General features: G+C 47.9%; 1 protein-coding gene across 3 annotated transcripts in view; it reads right to left on the reverse strand.

Moving 5' to 3' along the window:
- EEPD1 (endonuclease/exonuclease/phosphatase family domain containing 1) overlaps positions 1 to 22,048 on the reverse strand; it is a 204,560-nt gene that overhangs the window by 92,700 nt on the left and 89,812 nt on the right. Inside the window, exons 1-2 of one of the 3 annotated variants that reach the window (XM_045792867.2) lie at positions 14,716 to 14,807; positions 12,786 to 13,848 (exon numbers count right to left, since the gene is read on the reverse strand). In XM_045792867.2, coding sequence (XP_045648823.2) covers positions 12,786 to 13,663 — 878 coding nt within the window. In that variant the 5' untranslated portion in view covers positions 13,664 to 13,848; positions 14,716 to 14,807. Of the gene's footprint in view, positions 1 to 12,785; positions 13,849 to 14,323; positions 14,808 to 22,048 lie in introns of those variants that run through there. The other 2 variants (XM_045792864.2, XM_045792866.2) reach the window with 2 other exon arrangements.

Here is a 22,048-nt window from a genome sequence, read left to right on the forward strand (position 1 = left end):
GAGCAAAGAGCTAGCTGGCAATCATAGAAACACGAGGTGTGTGCAGATTAAAGGCGCTCCATTTTTCAAAGATATGTCTAAGGACATTGATTTAACACTTTGCACTGGGGATCTACAGAAGGGGATGAAGGCGGAGGGCGATGAAGAAGACAAGACATTTTACTAATAAAACTGAACAGAAGTGGGGCCTGGCATTGATGGGTGACACAGGGCGCCATATGCTGAGGAGTATAAGGAAGGACTCAAATCTGCACAGCTGGGCTCGAACAAATATATATAAAATTTCATTTGTCTGTGATGACTTAGGCGGAGACTTACGGAAAGTGCTCCTTCAAGGTTCTTTCCTGGCCCGGGGTCCTGCGATTTGCAGATATAGTCATGAACTACCCAAAGCTCACCTCTCATAGCAAATCCTGGCATAGCGTAGGTTACATTTGGCTTTAGATAAAAAGTGCTAAAGTTCCATCCAAAACACTTACTTTAAATATAAAAATCAGAGGACACCAAGTACTTCTCAAGGACAGCACTGAAAGTGCCGTGTTGACAGACCGCTCCAGCCAGAATAATGAAGCGCAAAATGGAATTCTCAAAGTTCCTCCCCAGATGGGGCGGGGGGCGGGGGGGTTCCCGTAGGATGGTGGGTCCTTCTTCCTATTACAAAGGCATTATTCTAGTTTATGCTCCAGTTTATGACCCCAGGATTAAGGGGCAAAGAAGAGGGGGAATACGGAGTAAAAAAGGTGTCAGCATAAAAATATCCTGTATTTCATCAGCTTGGAAACAGGTGTGAAAACAGCCCACCCAGATCTGCACAGACCTTTCTCCAAAGAAGATCTGCAAAAGGCAGTAAACACATGAGAAGACGCTTGACATCCTCATTAGTCATTAGGGAAACGCAGCTCAAATCCTTAATGAGATACCACTTCACGTCCACCAGTATGGCTATAATCGAAACAAGAAAAAAAAAGAGAGAGGGAAAAAAGGGAATGACAAGTGTTAGGGAGGACGTGGAGAAATAGGAGACCTCATGGATTGCTCAGGGGAATATAATAGGGTGCGGCCATTTTGGAAAACAGTGTAGCAGTTCCTCAAAATGTTAAACATAGAATCACCATGTGACTCAGCAACTCCACTCGGACGGATATACCCAAGGTTGATAAAACATACATCCACACAAAAACGTGCACATGAACGTTCAGAGCAGCATTATTCCTAATGGCCACAAAGGCGACACCACCCAACTGTCCATCAGCTGACAACCGAATAAAGAAAATGTGGCATACCCGTATCATGGAATAGTATTCAGCCATGAAAAAAAAGAAATATACATACCACAGCATGGATGAACCTCGAAACACGCTGAGTAAAAGAAGCCAGACATAAAAGGCCACATATTATATAATCCCATTTATATGAAGTGTCCAGAATACACAAATCCATAGAGACAGAAAGTAGCTTGGTGGTTGCCAGGCGCTGGTGGTGGGGGGGAGGCGTGATTGCCAATGTGTATAGAGTTTCCTTTTGGGGAGATGAAAATGTTCTAGCATAGTGGTAAGGGTTGCCCAACTTTGCGAATGTACCAAAACCCACTGAATTATGCACTTTAGAAGGGTGAATTGTATGGTATGTAAATTATATCACAAATTTTTTAAAAATCCAACACCCCTAAAGCCCCACATTCCTATCTTCACCAGATGACAGAATAGGATGATTTCTCCAGTATTAGCTGGGACCCACTCCATGAGTACCTCGCAATTAAGCTTTCCAGATATAAAAAGTCTAGGAACTCTCCAAGTTTATGGATTCTCTGCCTTTGAGTATAAAAGGCTTTGGGCTCCGAGTAATTCTTCCTGGCTTTGAAGTTTTGTTCCACATGCACCAACCATGTGACCTTGAACAAGTTTACTCAAATTCTTTAAGATAAGTTTCCTTATGTACAAGGTGGGATACTTTACCTACCTCACTGGGATGGTGTGAAGATAAAAGGCTTAGCCACAGTACTTGGGGTAAAGTAAATAGTCAATAAATGTCAGTGGTGGTTTCTTCTTTCCACAAATCCCCCAGTGTTGCAGTGCTGAGAGTGGGCTGTACTACAGTCTAGGGGTGCAGACGGCATCATACAGGCCATGACAACGGACTGTCTCCTTTGGAGGGGAACACATGCCAATAGGGGAGCCCACACCTGCAGTGCTTAACAATACACACCAAGGACAGCTGAACTTCAGTGGACTTCATGGCGGTCCCTCTGAATCTCCCCTTTCCCCAGCACTTCTAAAGGGCACTAAATTTGAAAGGGCAGACACACTCTAGTGTCACCATCACTTCTCGCCAAGGGCAAGCAAAGAACTCGGCAAAGTGGAGATGCTGTCTTGGCAGGGTGGGTAAAAGGTTTCAGGTCAATGCTGCATTTCAGAAGAAAACCAAGGATTGACAAGCTGCAAAGAGAGAAGTTTGAGGACCCAGCCCCCAAGAGCTGGTCCATGCCAACTGTGGCTGGCAAGAAAGCCATCCTTCTTGTCCAGAAGACTGTCACTCCAGGACTCTCATACAGTGTTCTCTAGCATTTAAACTGTCAGGCAAGTACCTTGAATTATCATCTCTCCAGGAAAAACCCAGAGACGCAGACTCCTCACAAAGAGCCAAGAAGAAATCCCTGGGCGATTTTTCTTGTGTCATTCGGTAATGGGCTGAATTGTGTCCCCCAAAGCTGAAGTCCTAACCCCCAATATGTGACTGTATTTGGAGACAGGGTCTCTAAAGAAGTAATGAAGGTAAAACAAGCCCATTAGAGTGGCCCCAATCCAATATGACTGGTGTCCTTACAGGAAGAAGAAATTTGGTTGGGGCGCCTGGCTGGCTCAGTCGGTTAAGTGTCCGACTCTGGATCTCGGCTCAGGTCTTGATCTCATGGTCATGAGTTCGAGACCCACATTAGGCTCCTCGGTGTGGAGCCTACTTAAAAAAAGAAGAAGAAGAAGAAAAAGAGGAAATTTGAACACACACGGGTATGGGGATGACCATTTGAGACACACTAAGAATACGATCGTCTATAAGTCAAGGAGGAAGTTCTCAGAAAAACAAAACTAACAAACAAACAAAAACCCTGTCAACACCTTGATTTTGGACCTACAGCCTCCGGATGTGTGAGAAAATAAACTTCTGTTGTTTAGCCCACCCAGCCTGTCTACTTTGTTAAGAGAGCCTTAGCAAACGAATACATACTGGGCAGAAATAGGGATCATTTTCCCTCTCTTGAAAAAGCCTCAGGATTGGAAGAGACTCTTGTGATTTAGAAGAAATGTATACATTTAAAAATATAACCTTTACCAATACAATCCATCAATAAAAATATCGTTTGTTTTTTTTTAACTGAATGCAGTTCATTCGGCTGTTTGATGAATGAAAGCACTGCATTTGAAATCAGGGGTTATAGGTAATCTTGCAGTCATCTCTCACTCTCCATCCCATTCATTTCTTTCTTTCCCCAAGATGTTTTGGTTTTATTAATCAGCCTGGGGTTCCCATCCAACTCCCATCTTGTAAGTAGAGGGGAGCTGCCATCATCTAGTTTATTTCTATACCTTGCTTTGGTAGATCAGTGACAAGAAATGCCTGATATTCACAGATCTGATAAATGGTTGCAAATGGTAACATTTTTAACAACCATCTGAGAACCTCAGAAGCTCTTCAATTAAATTTACCCCAAAGTTTAAAAGATAGAAGCCAACTTCTATTTCTAAATTGAAACTCTAGCAATATTTAACAATTGCTTGCATTTTTATTAGAAATGTGTTAAGCATTAACAGTAACATAATTGAAGACCACAGACCAACCCCAAACAGTCTTGCCTGGCATTTAACCGGGTTCAGCACATGTGTAGAGCAACACAACGGTCTCTTGAGTTTCACGTGTATGTACATGTATTTAACATCAACAAAAATCAAACCTGAAATTAAGTTCAGAACAGTTACAAAGAAAGTACAGAGTTACACATTTGGGGAGGTACTTTATCCAGTCCAGTCCATTCGCTTAAATCGCTCCCAGCTTACTGTTACTCATGGATGTCATAAGCAACCCATCCATGCCACCGAAGAAAATGCTGACTAATCCAGGTCTTAAGTCAAAAAAAGAAAAGAAAGGAAAAAAAGATCATTACTTCTTCACCTCTTTTGTTTCTAAAAGTTGCAAGAGATTTGGTGGGGGGTGGGGGGACAATGAGCCCCTGACCGAACTAGTTACAAAGTTTGAGTCAATCTTCTAGAGAAAATAATCGTGGGTCAGTCCATCCTGCCCTTACTGCCAGAGGTCTGCAATATACATATACGGCAAATACTGTCTTCAGACTCCAGAAATAATATCACGTGGGCCCAGGGGCCCAGGTACCAGCATTTTTCAAAACACCATAGATGTTCTCCTAACCGATCTCTACTTTGGGGACCCAGCAGACTATCCTCTGTCCCTTCGGAAAACACTCTGAGGGATGGATGCCCACGGCACACCCAGCACTCCCGGCCAGATCAACTGTGTGTCATGTGCTCCCCGGGGCTCAGCTGTATCTGTCCCCAGGTTTGTTTATGTCAGCAGCACATGTGACTGTGGTCTCCTAAAATGTGACATCAACAGATGAAATAGTGAGCAGAAAGAGAAGTGGTTTCTAAGAAAACTAAGACAAGTGCTTGGGAAGCTTCTATAAAAGCAACTTGTTTAAAGAAACCGTTGTCATAATAGTTGTGGGCGGGACAATTGTCAAAGACCGAAAAGTCATAAAAATACAATATCCTGCACTCAGATCGCTTTGCAAATATCCTTGCTCCACTCTGAAGAAACAAGAACGGGCGACACACGCAGATATCATCACAGATCAACATACTTATGAAAGCTCATGACCAAGGGAACCCAAACCAGGTTGGTGAGGGCACATCGAGTCTCGTATGCAGGTATGCAGGCTAGGGCAATGCAGAAATACAAGTACATGCAAAAGCATTAGTGAGCTCAGAGTAGTTTTTATCATCAAACTTTGGGGTCTAATTGCTCGGGTTATAGTCCAAGCTCCGCCACTTAAAAGCTATGTGACTTTCGGGGAAAATTACTCAGCTTCTCCGAGCCATCTCTCTGTATCTGTAGAAGAGGGCTACTTGGCGATATCCACTTGGGAAGCTACTGGACCCTGGACCTCAGCCACGGGAATGATCCGTGTTAATTATCATTGTTCCTGTTCTTAGTACAATTACTCCCTCCACGAGGACACTGAAAGTACAACCACCATTGGGTGGTGGGAGGATGTTGCTGTTTTGTTTTTTTTTTAATGAGTCCTCAACTTAGAAACTAGTGGGAACTACTTTGTAAAGACCTAACCAGTAAAGCAACATAGCAGCCTGAACAGCAGAGGCTGCCCACCGAGCCAGGAAGGCCAGATGAGTCCACGGCCTAATGCCGATCATTGGCACTTCGAGGCCACCAAAATGTTTGCTTTTTCACCATTTAAGAAAATGAAGACTGCAAAAGATTTTAACTCAGACTACATTTGCTTATCGAAAATACATTCTGAACAAGTTTTTTTTGTTTTTTGTTTTTAACGGGGTATCGGATCAGTCTTCTAAAAAACAACAATCCATCCGAGACCTCCTGCTTTAAAAGACACTGCTTTTAGCACAAGCTAAGAAAGACAAAGTACGGATGTCACCTACTAACATTTGGGTGAGCAAACAGGATTCGGGTCCCTGGAACACGATAAAACCGCCCTCCCAATGCACGCAGCCTTAAATGTGGCAACGTGAACACCGCTCTCCCGGCCTCGGCACTGTGTTCCAGGAGGCTGCAGCGGCCTCTAGATAAAACAATGGAAGGCCCAGCTTAACAGCTTAATCAGGTTAATGGCTGAACCAAAATAGAATTCACAGGAAACAGGACTGTTGGAAACAAATGTTCAAAGCAACAAAGGTAGGGAGCTGTGCTCAGGAAAGAAAACCCAGGGCATCTTTATCCAGCATTTCGGTAGAAGAATTCAAGACTTTTCTTTATGATGAAACATCTACTCTGAGCATATGTCCCCAGGGTTCCTCTCCAGCTGTTTGGCAGCTGTCGATCAAAATATTGCAGTAGGAGCTGCTCTGTCTAGACCACGCCTGCACAGTCACAAGCAGCCAGGTCAGGAAGCTTCCAGGGTGTCTAAAGATCTGGACCACATGCCTGGAGGTGGAGTGGGGCGTTTCTGTGGCATCTGCTGGATGTTTGGATGCCAGCAGTCACTGGTGTGGCATTTCCACTCAACTGCACATTGCTACACTCAGAGTGTATTTCTATTAAAAGACATTTAAATGTCTTTTAATAGAAATATTAAATGTCCAACAGGGTGTCTATGACGAGCACATCAAATTTTAGTGAAATGCAGCATTTTGTTATTGGCAGAGATCGTTACGAAGGAATTCTGAGATCAAATCTTGTATAAAGTAGGGTAATTTTGAGATAAAAATAACACACTGCAAATAACACCTACCTCAATACGATTCTTTACTGTGAGGCACTATTCATGGAACCCTGCTGTGCTCCCTGCCTGAAGATCTCAGATTCTAAGCCTGGGCAGCAAGCCAGCCTGGACCCCTAAGTGTCAGGAACTGCAGGGGGGCTGCTGACTTTCACCCTGATGGCCACCATATGCTTCTGCTCAGACCCCATCTCCTCTCCACACTAGCTCCCACCCATCCACCCAACTTGGTCCTAGCCCCACATCCTTCCCCTGTATGAGGACTTCACACACCTCCAGAGCCCAGCAGACAGGTACCAGATCCCATGTGCTTAAACTTCCCCTCCTCCCTCACAGCCCGTGGCACGCTGGTAAGTACCAGCGGATGTGTCCCCTTTGTCAGACTGTGAGCTCCCTGACCATAGGGTGGGCTCTCCCTGTGTCCCCAACCTCACCGGGGGGAGGGGACAAGGAGGGAGTGCTCATTCAATGTTGAATTAAATTCATTTAAATGTCTTTTAATAGAAATAGTTACCCTAAACCCCCCCAAATATGCCCTTGTTACATATATAATTGATACTAAAAAGAAAGTGGCCCCATCAGACACCTGATTTGCACGGAGGACAGACCCCAAGGCCTCTTCCTCCACCCACCGTGGACCGAGACGCTCCCTGTCCAACAGGAGCTGCTGTGGACCTGTCCAGAGTGAGGCAAGAATAGAGGGGAGGGGTGAGGCCAGCAAGCTGCATCATGTCAACACAACGCAGAGGCATGCAGGCCAGTCTGGGGTTCCTTAACTACCTCTGAGCCTGCCTTCTAGGAATCCACATGGTTAATCCCTCCAACATCCTGAACACAGACGTGGCTTTCTAGTCTTTGCCACTAAAGGATGCTCTCATCACCACCCACTCCCTCTTCTCCCCATCACTATCCTCTGTAGCCTTGACTCTGCAACTCGACTTTCTCAAACTGTACCCTCTACCCAACTTCCAGGACCTGCTTCAAGTGCCTCCCCCCACCCCAGCAGCTAGAACAGCCTGGTAACAGGTAAGTCATTAACCTTTGCTTCTGATCCTCTGTGGCCTCCTCCTGCCAAAATAAGAGGCCTAGAGGCTCCACCCATCTGGCCCTGCCTCCCCCTTCACCCATCCCCCTCACCTCCCCACCGCCCACCACTCCCAGAACTCTGGCTTTCTGTCTAGAACAAGCCTTCTCAGGGCCTTTGCACTTGCTGGTTCCTCTAGTGAGTACTCTTTCCCCCAGCTTTCCATGCGTGGGCCCTTCTCATCCATCAGCTTTAGCTGAGGCCTTCCTTGACCCCCACCCACCTCAGCGGGCTTCTCTTCAACTAGCCTCCATCCTCTTCAGCACTCACCGCTATCTATAATTATCTATTATGTATTGACTTTTCCATCTCCCCACCTAACATGAGAGCAGGGACTGTGTCTTGTTATTAGGAGTCTGACGCAGAACCTGGTACCTAGTGAGAGCTCAAAAAATATCTGTGGAAGGAATAAATAATAGAAGAATGAATATCCCCTGGGAGAAGCCATACTATCCAACCTCCGAAATCAGATCCCAAATGGGCCCATCTTGTAAGACAAACTAGTATCTCTCCCTTTGGTGAAATAAAGCCTGCCTCGTGCACATAGCAGGACTTCCCTTCAGTCACACTATCTCCTCTTATTAATCCACAGCAGTCTTACTACCGACCACCTTTCCCTCTGGAAACCACCCAGCACTCCTTGGCTCACAAAACCGGAACTCTACCTTGGAGGTGAGCCAAGGTCACAGACTCACATTTGAGGGGCTGGGTGGAGAGGCCCTGGCGCCCTCTGGATGGCTCTACCTCTGGCCATAAGCCCTGTCCTTCAGAGGAACAAAAACAGGAAGGGAGCAGAGGCCTCCCGGGGCCTGCCTGAGCCCTAGGAGTCTAGGTGAAGCCCTGATGCCTGGCTAGCCGAAGACCCAAGGCAGGGAGGAAGGAGCAGGTGGGCCAAGGGTCAGTCAAAGGACACGGTGTTTGGGAAGAGACACTTCCACTCCCCGCCCTAAAATCAGACAAAGCCTGGCTTCAAATCCTGACCCGATCTACATTTCTGAAGGCCACACAGATGCTATTACATCGCCTGAGCCTCAGTTTCCACAGTCAAAACAGTTTTCATAATTTCTGCTTTAAGAGGATTGCTGGGCATTTTGCCTTAGATGTTATGTCTGGCTGTGTCTACCCACTGTTCAATCTCCCAGGATAAGCTCATTATTCGGATGGGAAAAATACAACCAGAAATCAATCACACTCAGTGACTTCCCCCCCAAAAATCTGGGTTTCTCAGACTATTCTGAGGCTGAGCCACCCAAGTTGATTCACATTTACTTAACTCAAGCTAAATAACAGGCTAAGCTAACTCCTGCATTTAGCATTTCATGTACACAGCAGCTACTCCGTACATAGTTTTCAATGAATGAATCAAATGACAAAGTGGCTTGTGTCTACATTGACAGGACTAATCAAGTCTGATCGACTAAAATCCCATTTCTCACAATCGGTACTAATTCACCTTATGCTTTGATACTGCAGACAGACATGCAGCAAGAAAACAGATTTAGATCATTATAAGGCTGAAGACTTTGAAAGGTTCGCTTCTGATGGAGGCCACGGGGAAATGTGCAAGTGGGATAGTAAACTAACTTACTTACTATTTATTTATTTATTTATTTATTTATTTATTTATGGAGATTGTCAAAGCCAGCTCCTCCAGGGCTTATGCTTCCCAAAGGGACTTTTCAAAATAGAACAGCTACTCAGCAAAAAGCAAAAATTAAAAATTAATCTTCATTCCATATGTGGGCTGTCACCAAAGTTTGCAAGGATGTTTAGCAGAAGCATTCCTCTTTTTGTTTTGCCTCATAAACACTGAACGAGGAGAAACATTGCCTAAGACTGAGATTTGGCAAAGGAATCTGATGAAACCCGTCAGCTCTGTGCCACAGGGTGATGTCCCTGAAGGCTCCTGGGGATTGTATGATTAGCTAGTTTTCTGCTGTCCTACCTCAGTCTTCGTGCAAAACGCGGTTTCTTGTAGCTCACACGTGCTCGCCCACCCAGCAGAGGCCTCTCAGGGCAAGGAAGGGCTCTAACCCTGAGGGTCCCACCCCGACACCCTTTAGTCAAAGAAAACAGACCTACTAAAGCAAACCCACAGAAAGGAAAATGAAGAGCCAGCTATTCCCTTTACAAAAGAAGTATTTCTTTCCCCCCCTTTCTTTCATTTTTTCAATGATTTTTTTTTCTTTGATTAGTTACATTTAACAGATGGAAAAACTGAGACTTGGAAAGGTTAAGGAATTTCACAATTTTATACAGAAAAGGTGGAGCTACGGGTTGTTGTGTTGTGTTTTTTTTTTTAATGCCTTTACAATGGATTTCTTTTCTTAAATGTGACTAGCACACGAATTGGCAAGTGCCCTTGATTGGGCAGAGGGTGGGCTGCCCGAACATGAGGTAGGGTAAAGGTAGTGTGTGTATAAAACATAGCATGCCTGCAAAGAGCACAGGACTGAAGTGAGAGGGTCTGGGTCCTAGTCCCTGTTGAATCACTAATGAGCTATGGGACGGAGGGAGGTCATTTAACTTCTTTAGTTTTAGTTTCCTCACCCAGAGATGGAGAATCATTAATAAAAACAAGCATTACCTACTTCCCGGGTTAATGGAGAAACCAAATGAATATAGAAGTATCAGAAAATATGAAGAAGACTTGTATTATATATACACATGTTCGAAAATAAGAACGACCTAGAAAATTACCAGCATCCATTCTTGCTCAAACTACATGTATCTCCTCTTACTAATAAAGGGATCAATTGGAATGTGAGAGATTTTTGTGAATCAGGATGAACACACAGCTCTTGGGGAATGTGCACTGTGCTCCGAGGACATGTGACCCACTCTGGAACAGCCAGCCACCTTTGGGTGTCCTAGGACAGTCACATAGACAAATGGATCCACTCCAGCTCTACAGGGGATTAAGCCCTAAGCCTATTACTGTATGTTGACTGGACACTAATAAGATGCTAGGAGTGCCCAGAACACTCGAAACACATTGCGAACAGGCAAAAGAAACCACCAAGCCACAGGACAACAGAGGTGGCCAAGTGTGAGAAGCGTGATGGGGCATAGGTCACCTTCCTGGTTACTTATACGTGTTTCCTTCTCCATCCTACCAGGTCTGGGTAAGTTCTTCTAGCACTCTCGCCTGAGGACAGCAGTTAAATGACTTCAACAAATCACCATCCCTCCAGGAAATCTAAAGAAGAAATACCAGGACAAATCCTAACCCCATGATGGAAAAGAGTTGCTAGTGCTGCCCTCAGTGCCCTGGGCTGACCCAAGTCTACGAACTGCAGAGTAGAGCCCACGCTGAAGCCAACTGGCCCCTGCTCTCTCTCCCATTTCCTACCCGTCGAATTCATCTGTTCTAGAAGCGGAGTAAGTCCCTCAAACTCTGGCCAGAAAGAGCATCGTGAGGTTGAACAACTACAGGGATGTTCAGAACAACCAAAGAAAACACAGTACCTGGAAAGGTCTGCATGGATTCATGGACCTGGTCAGAGAAGCCAGAACAGTAGGAGGTGCTTTATGGAGCAAACCACAGGGACAGCTGATTGCCCAACACATAGAACAACGGGGCTCAAACTTCAGTGTGTATTGGAACCACCCGGAGGGTGTGTGAAAACACAGAAACCCAGGGTTTCTGAGTCAGTAGCTGACGCTGATGCTGGTCCAGACACCACACTTGAAAACTCACTGTCATAGTAAATGGGCAAGAGCAGCCCAGTCTGTCATTCCCCCTCGGGCAACTTCGGATCCTGATTCATCCCCCTTCACCCCCCAATTGGAGCCTTAAGAAAACTCAGGATAGGAATTAAACAGCCATGCGTCCCTCTCCCTCCCCTCGCCTTTCCCATACACGCACCTATGTAGCTACGGATGAAGAGAGCAATTATCAAGCCGTCCCTGATAAATATCGCCCAGCGCGGAGTCTAGTTCTCACCTGTGTACAAGACGATTTTGCAGAAGGAGTGAGTTACAGTGCAAAACAGAGGACGCGGCCGCGCAGGAGGAGTGCTCAGGAGCGCTCCCGGTCCAGTTCTCTGACCTGCTGCATGATCCCTCGGCCCTGTGGTGACAGTGTGCCACGGGGACAGTGCCAGGGAAACGGTGTGACCTGGTTTTCTCCTCCCGCATGTATCCTGATGCTCTGCCAAGATGCACCGCGAATGCCCGCTGAGAACTCACTTCGTGTCACTGAACTGCTGCCCCACCAGGCTCACTGAGAAGCCAGGGCCAAGGAAAGCAGCTGGAGGCCACAAACACACTACACGTCCCCGGCGGGTGGCAGGGCACAATCCCTCAAGATCAGGATCGGAGGACTTCTGACGGAGAGGAGGCCATTAAAAATATTTCTTGCCTTCCTAAAGCTGATTCCATGATACATTACACTATTTTACTAACAGCAGGACTTACTGCTACAATCATATTGCTTCGTTTTATGGGGGGTTTGACGGAAGTTCCTACAGTAAGCAGTGTTGTGAATGATGTAAACACACTGGAATAAGAGCCCTTCCTACAAGTCTCTTCCCCTGTGGTTTGAAGGGGAAAATCTGGCCAATATTCACCACATGTCAGCCTGACCTTTCCTGGCTACAGGACAAGAGAGGTTACATACATTTGGGGCTGCAATTGTGGGCCTGAACACCAGCTTCAGGCTAAATAAGGAAAAAGAATGAGGAGTGATTCATTCACAGCATTTTGGTGAATATACATAGTGTATGTGTTTGCAAATACCTGGCCTTTGAGATGATTTTGTGCACACAAATAGGCATATTTGGTGAAACAAATGTGACTTTCCCTCTCATTAAAAAAAAAAAAAATACAACTAGCTCTTTCTCGTATGCAAAACTGTGCAATAGTTCCGAGGCCTCTGAGTGCCTGATCTGGTGTAAACCCCACAGTCTTCTGAGTCAAACAACATTATCCAAAGCAGTAACACCAACATAATCTCCACTTACCCCAAAATTATGAACTGATCACAGATACACCATGTTCAAGATATGGCCCACAAGCCCAAATGGCTGTATTCAGAAAATTCTAGAGCAGGAGTGCTCAGCCACAGGTGACAATATTGGCTGGGGCCTCAAGAACGCTGATTAAATAATCTTGCCCTCTCCCTACCCCCAAAAAAGTCCGCTCATTTGCATGCACAGATGAGGCCATGCAAGAACTGCCTTCACACCCAACACCCCCGGTGGTTCCCGTCCTCACCTGTTTTCCAGGAGTGTCATGCACACCACTTCTCGCACCCCGGGGTTGTTGGCCTTCTCCACTGAGCAGCCCTGCAGGTTCCAGGTGGCCAGCCTCAGCACTGGCCGCCCATCCCTTGTGCCTCCAAAGGCCTCCACGGAGGGGCGCGTGGAGATGATCTGGGTGGGCCCCCCTGGCGGCAGGTCCAGGTCCTCACTCTGCAGGCTCAGCGAGGTAGGGCTGGGGTGAGGCTTGGCGGTGAAGGTCAGGCCTCCGTTGGTGTGGGTAGATGGGGGCCTGGACCTCTCTGCAAACACCTGGTGTCGGATCCTGTCGAGGAAGGCGGCATTGATACCGCCCATCCTCACCAGGTCCTCGACGCTGCGGAAGGGCCCGTGCTCGCGGCGGTAGTCCACGATGCTGACAGCCATCTTCTCCGTGAGGCCTCGGATGCTCATGAGCTGAGCCGGGGTGGCCGTGTTGATGTTGACACGCGGGGTGAGGGGCACGGAGGTGGCAAGGTGGTGAGGCTGCTGCTCCGCCAGCAGGTCCCGCCGCAGGGAGCTGGGAGAGTGCTGCGCGGAGCTGCCCTTGCTGCTCACGCAGATCTCAAACTTGACCTGCTCCAGTTTGGTGGCACCCACACCGCTGACCAGCGCCAGGTCCTCCACCTTTTTGAAGCCCCCGATGTACTCGCGGTACTCCACGATGCTGCGTGCCACCGCACGGGTCACACCAGGCAGGGTCATCAGCTCCTCCTCTGTGGCCGTGTTGATGTTGAGCCGCTCCTGATTCACCAGGATGTTGCTGAAGTTGCAGGCCGCGCTGAACTTGCGGCTATGGGACAGGTCCGAGGGGTCCCGCGGTATGGAGCGGTGGCAGCCCAGCGTGCTCCCCATGCCGGCCAGGCTCAGTAGCCCGGGAAGGCCTCACCACCGCGGAAGTCTGGCTAGGGAGGAAGCCCAATAGGCCTTCCTGGCCCAGAAGGAATGAAGGTTCAGGATGCAGGGAATGAAACGGTTACCAAAGACAAACACTAAATCTCCATGTCCAGGGTGTCCAAAAGTACCTTTCACCTGGCCACCTGGAAAACAAATTAATAAACACACAAATCGATTGAATCAGTTAATCAGTTTGCATTAGCACTCCCTATCTAGAGCAGGAGTTTTAACCAGGAGTCCCCAGGCTGATAGCTATCCGTGAACTCCTAAACCACACACGACGAGGCTGGCCCAAATGGATTTTCCCCTGGAGAAGTCCGATTTTTGTCACATTGGGCTCCAAAAAGGCTACGAGCCGCTTCTCTTTGAAAGAGACCTATCCTCAGCAGCCCACATCTCTGGTCCCTGCCTCTCTCACCTCTCACAGCGATGAGGCCATCCCCCTTGGTTGCCCCCCACCTGGGCCCGGGCAGAAGGGAGGGCGCATCTCCCACGCCCACCCCTCCTCCTGACACTCAGCACCACCTGCAACTTGGGAATCCCGTCCTTACTAGCGCAGGTACAGAGAAGGGGTTTATCGACCCCCCACCAGACCCGCCGCCGGTCCCCGCGCCCCACCTCTCTGCTGCTCCCCCGGGGCGTCCTTCCACCTGCGGCTCCGAAGCCTGAACCCAACCCAGGACTGCGCGGGCCCCCTGCCTCCAATCCTGGTGCTCGCGCGTGTGTGGGTCAGTAGCTGGGCCGCCTCGGGCCGCGCGTCCCGGCTCTTTCTGAGGGAGAAACTCTCAGAGTCCCTTTCCCAGAGCCGGCAAGAGCTGCAGGGCTGCGCGGAGGCGGCAGCGGCGGCGAAATCCGGCCGCCTTGGCTGCACCAAGTCTTGAGGCTGCACCAGGACTTGCGGCGTCGCCGCAGTTGCGTTGATCGAAGCGAAAAGTCCTGCGCCCGACTCGGACGCGGGATCCGCCAGGACCGCGTCGGTGCCCAGCACCAGAGCCACAGCTCCAGCTCACCGTGCGTGTCAAAGCCAAAGTCCTGGCCGCGCCGCCCGCGCCTCCGCCGGCACCACGGCCACGCCTCCCCCCGCGCGGCAACTCCTCCCGGGACTCCGGAGGGAACGTGGGGGCGGGGCCCGAGCGCCAGACCAGAGCCCGGGAGAGCGGAACCCGAGAGCGCTGGGGCGGGGCCCTGGAGTGCGGGGGGCGGAGCCACGGCGCGGCGGGGAGGGGCCAAGACGCGAGGGGGTGGAGCGCAGAGCCGGGTAGTGTGAGAGGCGGGGCCCTGCTGCGCGGGGGCGGTCCGAGCGCGTGGGGGTGGAGACGGAATGCGGGAGCGCAGGGGCGGGGCCGTGGCGGCAGGGGTTGGGCCCCAAGGGCGCGGAGGCGGGATTTAGGGACTGAATGGGCGGGGCCGATTTTTGGCTGCAGCGGCGGGTCACACGGAGGTTGTCCCAGGTCCTGCAGCTACTGAGCGGGGGTTGCTACCAGAGGCCCAGGGCTGGATGTGCGGGTTGGAGGGTGTTTAGTCTTGCCTGAGATGAGATCTGCCAAGCTGCTTTACGGCAAGAAGAGCCTCAAAGAAGAGAGGGGCGCCCAGGGCGCAAACACTACCGGGCCACCAGCCTGAGTTTACATCATCTTTGGGACGTGGGGCAGGGTCTGGGCACTCCTTGTAGGGAAGGAGACCCTGCATGTCAGGGGCCGCTCAGTTCTGCAGTCAAGCTGACAACGTTCTCAGAGGGGACTGAATGGGATCTTTTTAACCTCTGCCCCCACTTTCAGCCTCCTCTTTTCTTCCCCTGGAAAATTACCTTTGCACTGCTCACAGAGATATGTCCTCAAACAACGTAATTCACGGTGCTGCTAGGAGAGGCACGCACCACCGATTATTGGGAGATGTGCTTGAAGACATCGCTTAATAAGGTGGCTTGTTTGAACATACAGCGCTCTAAGTGAATATCGATATGTTTCTACAAGTATTAAATCTAATCACTAAGGAGACAAAATGCTAGTTGGAAATGGAGATTGCTTACCAAAATTCAGAACAGTTTTTGGATCATACCACTAAATGACAATTTAGTTAAAGATTAAAGAGCCTGCTGAATTACAGCGGATACACGGAGCTAGAGTATTCGATTAAACAAACCATGTGGTGATAGGTTTGAATACTTTGACCCTGGGCGTTTAGTGTCCTCTGAAGTTTCATACCCCAACCAATGTGACCAGTGGTTAGATTCCCAGGGCTAGGTCAGCAAAAACAGTAACTCTCAGGGAAGGCAGAAAGTACTTCAGATGTGAAATGAGAGGCAGCCAGGGCTTGGCAAAATGCTATTGCCTTTCTGAGGCACATTCCCCTACTGTGCATACTAGTCAGGACTTAATTGCAAGTGACAGAAATCCAAGTTACACTAGCTTAAACAAAAAAAAAAAAAAAAAAAAGAGGGAGGGTCCATGCTCTTGTGTGCAAAAGTTAAGGAACAGGGCTTATGTCAAGCATGGCTGCATCTAGCTCAAATGATGTCATCAAGACCTGGTCTGACTCCCTCCTTCTGTCTCCTCCACTTATCACCCCACTCTGCCACGCCAGTACTAAACTACATCATGCCACTCCTTTCCTCCTGTAATCCTGTTGCGATACGGGGAAAAAATGTTCAGGAAAAGCAAGAAAATCCCTTGTAGAGGAGCAAAGTCTTTGTTGAGAAGAATGCCTTGATGAGCCTTTGTGGCTGTGGACAGACAGCCTGGGGGCATGACCAGTTGGAATAGAAGTAGAGAAATCACATATGTTATTATACAAACCAGGACACTTTACAGGGTAATAGGGACACTATTAACTTCACCGGCACAGCAGGTAATCTAAGCATATGTTAATCTGGTTAATCTAAACATATTGCCCCCTTGGTAGAAATGAAGCCAAGAGGTAGCAAAATCGCTGTGGATTGAAACACACAAGGCAACAACAACATGATTAAATTTAAAATGCTGGCCAAACGTTGGTGAGGATATGGAGCAATTGAAACTCATATGTTGATGGTAAGAGTGTGAGATGGTATAACCACTTTGGAAATCAGTCTGGCAGTTTCCTAAAAAGTTAAACACTCATCTACCATATGACCCAACCACTCTACTCTTAGGTATTTACCAAAAAGAAATGAGAGCATGAAACCCAAAGACTTGTACGTGAATGTTCTAGGAGCTTTGTTAAAGCCAAAAACCAGAAACAACCCAAATCCACCAGTAGATGAATGGATAAACAAGTAGTGGTACACATATGATGGGACACTACCGAGCAATAAGAACAAACTATTAATACACATGATATTGAAGAATCTCTAAATCATCACACTGAATAAAAGAAGCCAGGCAAAAAAATGAGAGAACATGTTGTTTGATTCCATTTATACAAAACTCTAGAAAATACAAGCTAATCCATACACAGAGAAAGCAGATCAGCAGTTGCTTGGGGTTGTGATGGATGGAGTGGATGAAAAAGGACACAAGGAAACCTGGGGGGATGGAAATGTTGTTGGAGAGGTCATGGTTTCAGGAGTGTGTGCATGTCGAAACAGAATTGCACACTTTAAATACGTGCAGTTTAGTGTTCTTCAATTATGCCTCAACGAAGTTGAAAAAACCCTTCCAAAGATAAAAAGGAATGTTCTTTGAACTGGAAGAAGAAAAAGGAGGAGTAAGAAGAGAAGGAAGAGAAGAAGGAAGAAGGCAGGATTATTTTGAGAGGAGAAGTAGGGGAGCCAGGGTGAGGAGGGAAGTGAAAGGGAGCAAGGGACCCAGGAAGAAGTTGAGCCTGGAGCGAACGGAGAGAAGAGCAGTGGACGTGCCCAGTTAGGGATGAGGCCCCGGGAGAGGGCATACAAGGGGTTTTAAGACTAATGATGTCTGACAGTCTGTTTGACCTGCTGATTGTGGGCTGGGGTGCCCCTTCTCACAACAGGAGAACCAGAAATTCCCTACAGCTGGCAGTTGGAGTCTAAGAGGAAACATTCCAGGGGGACAAGATCCAATGGGATCTTGCGCTCTTCTCTGCTGTGCTCTTCTCTGATGTAACCCCATACTTACACACTGAATCTCTAATAAGAAATGTAACGGCCTTGAATGAGTGCTGTTCAGGAGAAATCGGGTAGGGGAGCCGAGCCTCTCTGGGTGGATATGGGATAGCGAGAAGGGGGCAACTGAAATATGCAAGATGAGAGAAAGATCCAGGAGTCACTGGAACAAAAATCCCAGTCGGAGGGACCTGGTGACATGTCTGCCTTTCATGAATCCCCACTGACACTGGGGTCCTACTACCCAGGGAATGGAAGTTTGAGCCAGTGTCATGTGACTGTCCAAGGACAGGAAGCGAGGGCCTGGCTGCCATCTGTGTTACAGGAGTCTGGCAGAGGGCAAGGGGCCCATCATTCCTGCTGAGCACCAGAGCCTGTGGCCACTGCTCCTTACAACAGAGATCTCACCTGGGGCCATGGTCAGAGGGACGGAGTGATGGAGGTCGCTGTCCTGCTTCTTAGTCGGTGGTTTCAAAGGTGAAAGGTGATTCAGGGGAAGAGAGAGATGGTGGAAAGGAAGAAGGGAAAGCAGTTTTCAGTGTTCAATTCCAGCATCTATGGCTCTGGAGATACGGTGATGAAGAAAACACATGATTTCTCTATTCCCAGAGCTGAGAGGCCAGCGGAACACAGACATTAAATCAGTAAGAGCCGAGCGTGTTAGAATAAAGGAAAGGGGAAGAGGATACAGCTGTAAATTAAAAATAACTTGAGTGTAGGGGACTTCCTTGGGAGGTAAGGATGACAACTGACAGATGAATAAGGAAAGATGCCCCAACCCCCAAAACCTCAGTCCTCGCAGAGAGGCCCCCGTTTTCCCAGTCAACAAGGGGTTTAGCCAGGCTACTGACAGCCACGCTGACACCAACACTTGTGCAATGACTGAACTAGATTCCGTCCTGAATACTGGCATGACCTCAACAGGACATTTGTCACTCTCCACTGCAGCTTCTGTGTTCCCAAACTGATGAAACACAAGGCATTGGCCATATACTTGCACTTCCTAAATCACACCCTGCCTCCCTGGGAGTCATGGCTTTCATGGCCCAGAATGACCACAGATGGACCCATGGACAGTGGCAATGGAGATACCTTCAGCCTTCAAATTTCCTCTTCTGCTCTGTGCGCAGACCCTCAGCCATGAACCTCACTATTAGGGGCACTTTCACTGGGTTCTCTAAATGAGTCTGCTGTTCTGCTGTACGGCAGTGTGTGGTAGACTGTGACGTTGGTGGTCCCCAGTGAGTCATGTTTCCCAGTACTCTCACCCCGGTGTGATCCCTTCCATGTTGACTCTGAGCTTGGCCACGTGATTTGCTATGACCAGTGGGACATTAACAAGAGGCAAGCAAGGATTTGATAAGCACTTGCCCATTGGATCTTGTCCCACTGGAATGTTTCCTCTTAGACTGCAACTGCCATGCTAGAGGGAAATTCTAGCTCTCCTGTTGTGAAGAAGGGGCACCCCAGCCCACAGTCAGCACTAAGGCCTCACATTGGTGAGAAAGACCTTCTAGGACCTTCCAGCCTAGCCCAGCCACCAGCTAGATGAACCCACAGGAGTGAGCCCAGGAAAGACCACAAGGAGCAGAGAAAACCACCTAGCCGACCCCAGCCAACCTACAGGACTATGAGAGAGAATACACTGTTACAGGCCTATAAATACTGACAAGGTTGCCTCCCTGCAATATTGATCACACACAAGTGACACTCAGGCCTTGTTTTTCAAGCAAGAAAAATCAATGTCATAGTTCCAAATGTAGTCCCCTTTACAATTCGTTGACATCTGTCCCCTTCTTAGAGTGGTCTCACCAGGCTTCGATTCCCCTCAAGGAAAGTGGTTTGAAGGCTTTTTTTCCAGTTGGATCACAAGAGAATTTTGAAGCATTCAGGGCCGTTCTCTTATAAAATGGTAGATGAGTGTCTTATGGCAGCTGTAGCAATAGAGCAAGGTGGTTTTTTAAACTGTTGTATTTAAACACAATACATGAGCATTTTTATTGTGTTTATTTCTATAGCTCCATTTCCCCTCCCCCCACAAACACGGAAGACAAGATGGAGAAGAGCAGGGTAGAGAAGTCCCTGAGGGCCCCAGTTCCATCTCTGGAGTTCCCCCAGGTGGGGCAGGGGACCCAGCCTGCAGTGAGGCCAGGGGCTCCTCCTCTTACCCCCGGGAGGCCCCATGGCATCCTTTGTGCACCACAGTTATCTTGGAGACTGCTTTTGAAGGTGCCAGACATCCTTGTGTCTGATCGGTGTGAGCGGTGGCCGGACAGTCAGGCACGTCTCTCCTGGGATGCACGAAGTCCTCTCGTGGCGGGCTGTGAACGCACAGCATCGTGTACGTCCCGCTCAGTTCCTGCCGCAGCCGTGTCCAGCCCCTGGCCCATCTCCCACACTATGTTGATGGGCTCCACGGAGCTCGTGATCGTCATGCTCCACGGAAAGAGCAGGGGCATGCCTGCCCTCCCAACACCCTTTCTTGTTTCTCTCTCTGCTTCGGCTACTTGAGGTTTGGTGGTCTCCACGCTCAGCCCCACGCCAGTTCTTTCTGGTTGACCTCCACCACAGGTGCAGATGAAGGTGAAGGACCTTTCCCTTCCCAGCGATCCCCTGCCAGCCCCACTGTGGCCAGAGGGAGAGGATGGGGTCACACCATCGGGCAAATTCTGGTGGTCGGGCACCTATCTCAATAGCCAACGTGGAAGGCATTTCCTTTGCAGGATACAAGTGGGGGGAAGCTCGTTCCATCTGGGACTCCCTCACTGGTTCTGGTGCGTGGGGGCTGCGGGCTGTCCTGGGGTGGTCTTCCTCTCTAGGCCAGGTAGGGGACTAGCAGATGCTTTGGCTGAGCCGCTAGCCTTCCGTCCTAACTCTTGGTCCTCCTCAAGCCACTGATTTTTCTGCCTTGCTGCTCTGACTATTCTCAGAGTAGGGAGTAAAGGTGGAAATGGCAGGCTCATTGAAGTTCCACTGCTTTGGGTTGGCAGAGACATGATCTTGCTAGATGAGTATAAAGGGCAGTTGTTGGTGGGATCAGCCAAAGGATGGGGCTTCAGGGTGATGGCTCAGTCCTCCAACTCAGATCTCTTACAGGGCAGAAGCACGTAGATTACCGTCACTTCATCATACTTCTGGACCATCTGTGATTCCTGGTTCCTTTCCCGGGTGTAGCCCATGGACACCATCAACTCAGTCTGCCCAGGCTCCTTGTGGTTAGGGAGTGGCTGTATGTAAGGCATTAGTTCCTTCCCATGGTTCATGTTCACCTACAGAACCTTCACGATTTCCTGTAAAGTACCTCCCTTGACGAGATTGAGGACGAAGAATTTCTTGAGGTTTTCTCACTCGTGGACATGTAGAAGGGAAGACCACATATTCTGCTCACTACTCATTCCCCCAATAAAGAAAAAAATTAGAAAAAGAAAAGAGAATTAAAAAATGAGAAAAAATCGAAAAGGATAAAGAAACAAGTTTAAAAAATAATGAAAAAATGAGAAAAAGACAATAAAGAAAAATGAGAAAAGTAGAAGTTTAAGAAAATAGGAAAAAGAAAAGGGGAAATGCAACAGAAAAAAATTTAAATTTGAACATTGTAAATAAAGGAATAAAGAAAAAATAAGAAAGATAAAAAAATAGAGGAAAAAAATTTTTTTTAAGTAAGCAAAATAGACAAAAAGCCAAAGAAGAAAATACTTAACTTCAGTAAAAGTCCTCAGGTGACCAAGACTCAGCTTCCTGAGCTAGAAGGACCAAAAACCTAGGCTGGGCCAGGGACTTACGTAGGTGCTTGGAACTCCGTAACAATGGTTCCTTATGAAGTCATAGCAAGAAATGGACCTACCACAGCCAGAGATACAGTGACTTTCTAACTTTTTTGGCTCGAGGACACTTTACCATTAAAAAAAAAAAAAGCTTTCATTTATGTGGATTATAGCAATAGATATTTGCCTTATTAGAAACTAAAACCTGTAGGATGCTTCAGTGGGTTTTTCACTTCTGGTTTGAAAAGCTATAAAAAATTTTCAGTGTTTAAAAAGCTCAATGTCTACACTTAAAATACTCAATTCTTTTCTACTTTAAACGCCAATTGATTGGTCTCAAAATAATGCCACAACTTAACTGACATTATAATATTCTACAGAAATGTTCTTTTGCATAAAACAATGCAATTTTTTGTCTGGTTTTGGTATTAGGGTAATGCTGCTCTCACAGAATCAGTTAAGGAGTATTCTTTCCACTTCTATCTTCTGGAAAGAATTGTTGAAAATTGATATCATTTC

This window comes from Ursus americanus, chromosome 3, assembly GCF_024610735.1.
Source record: "Ursus americanus isolate L20-20 chromosome 3, mUrsAme1.1.p, whole genome shotgun sequence".
Taxonomy (NCBI): domain Eukaryota; kingdom Metazoa; phylum Chordata; class Mammalia; order Carnivora; family Ursidae; genus Ursus; species Ursus americanus.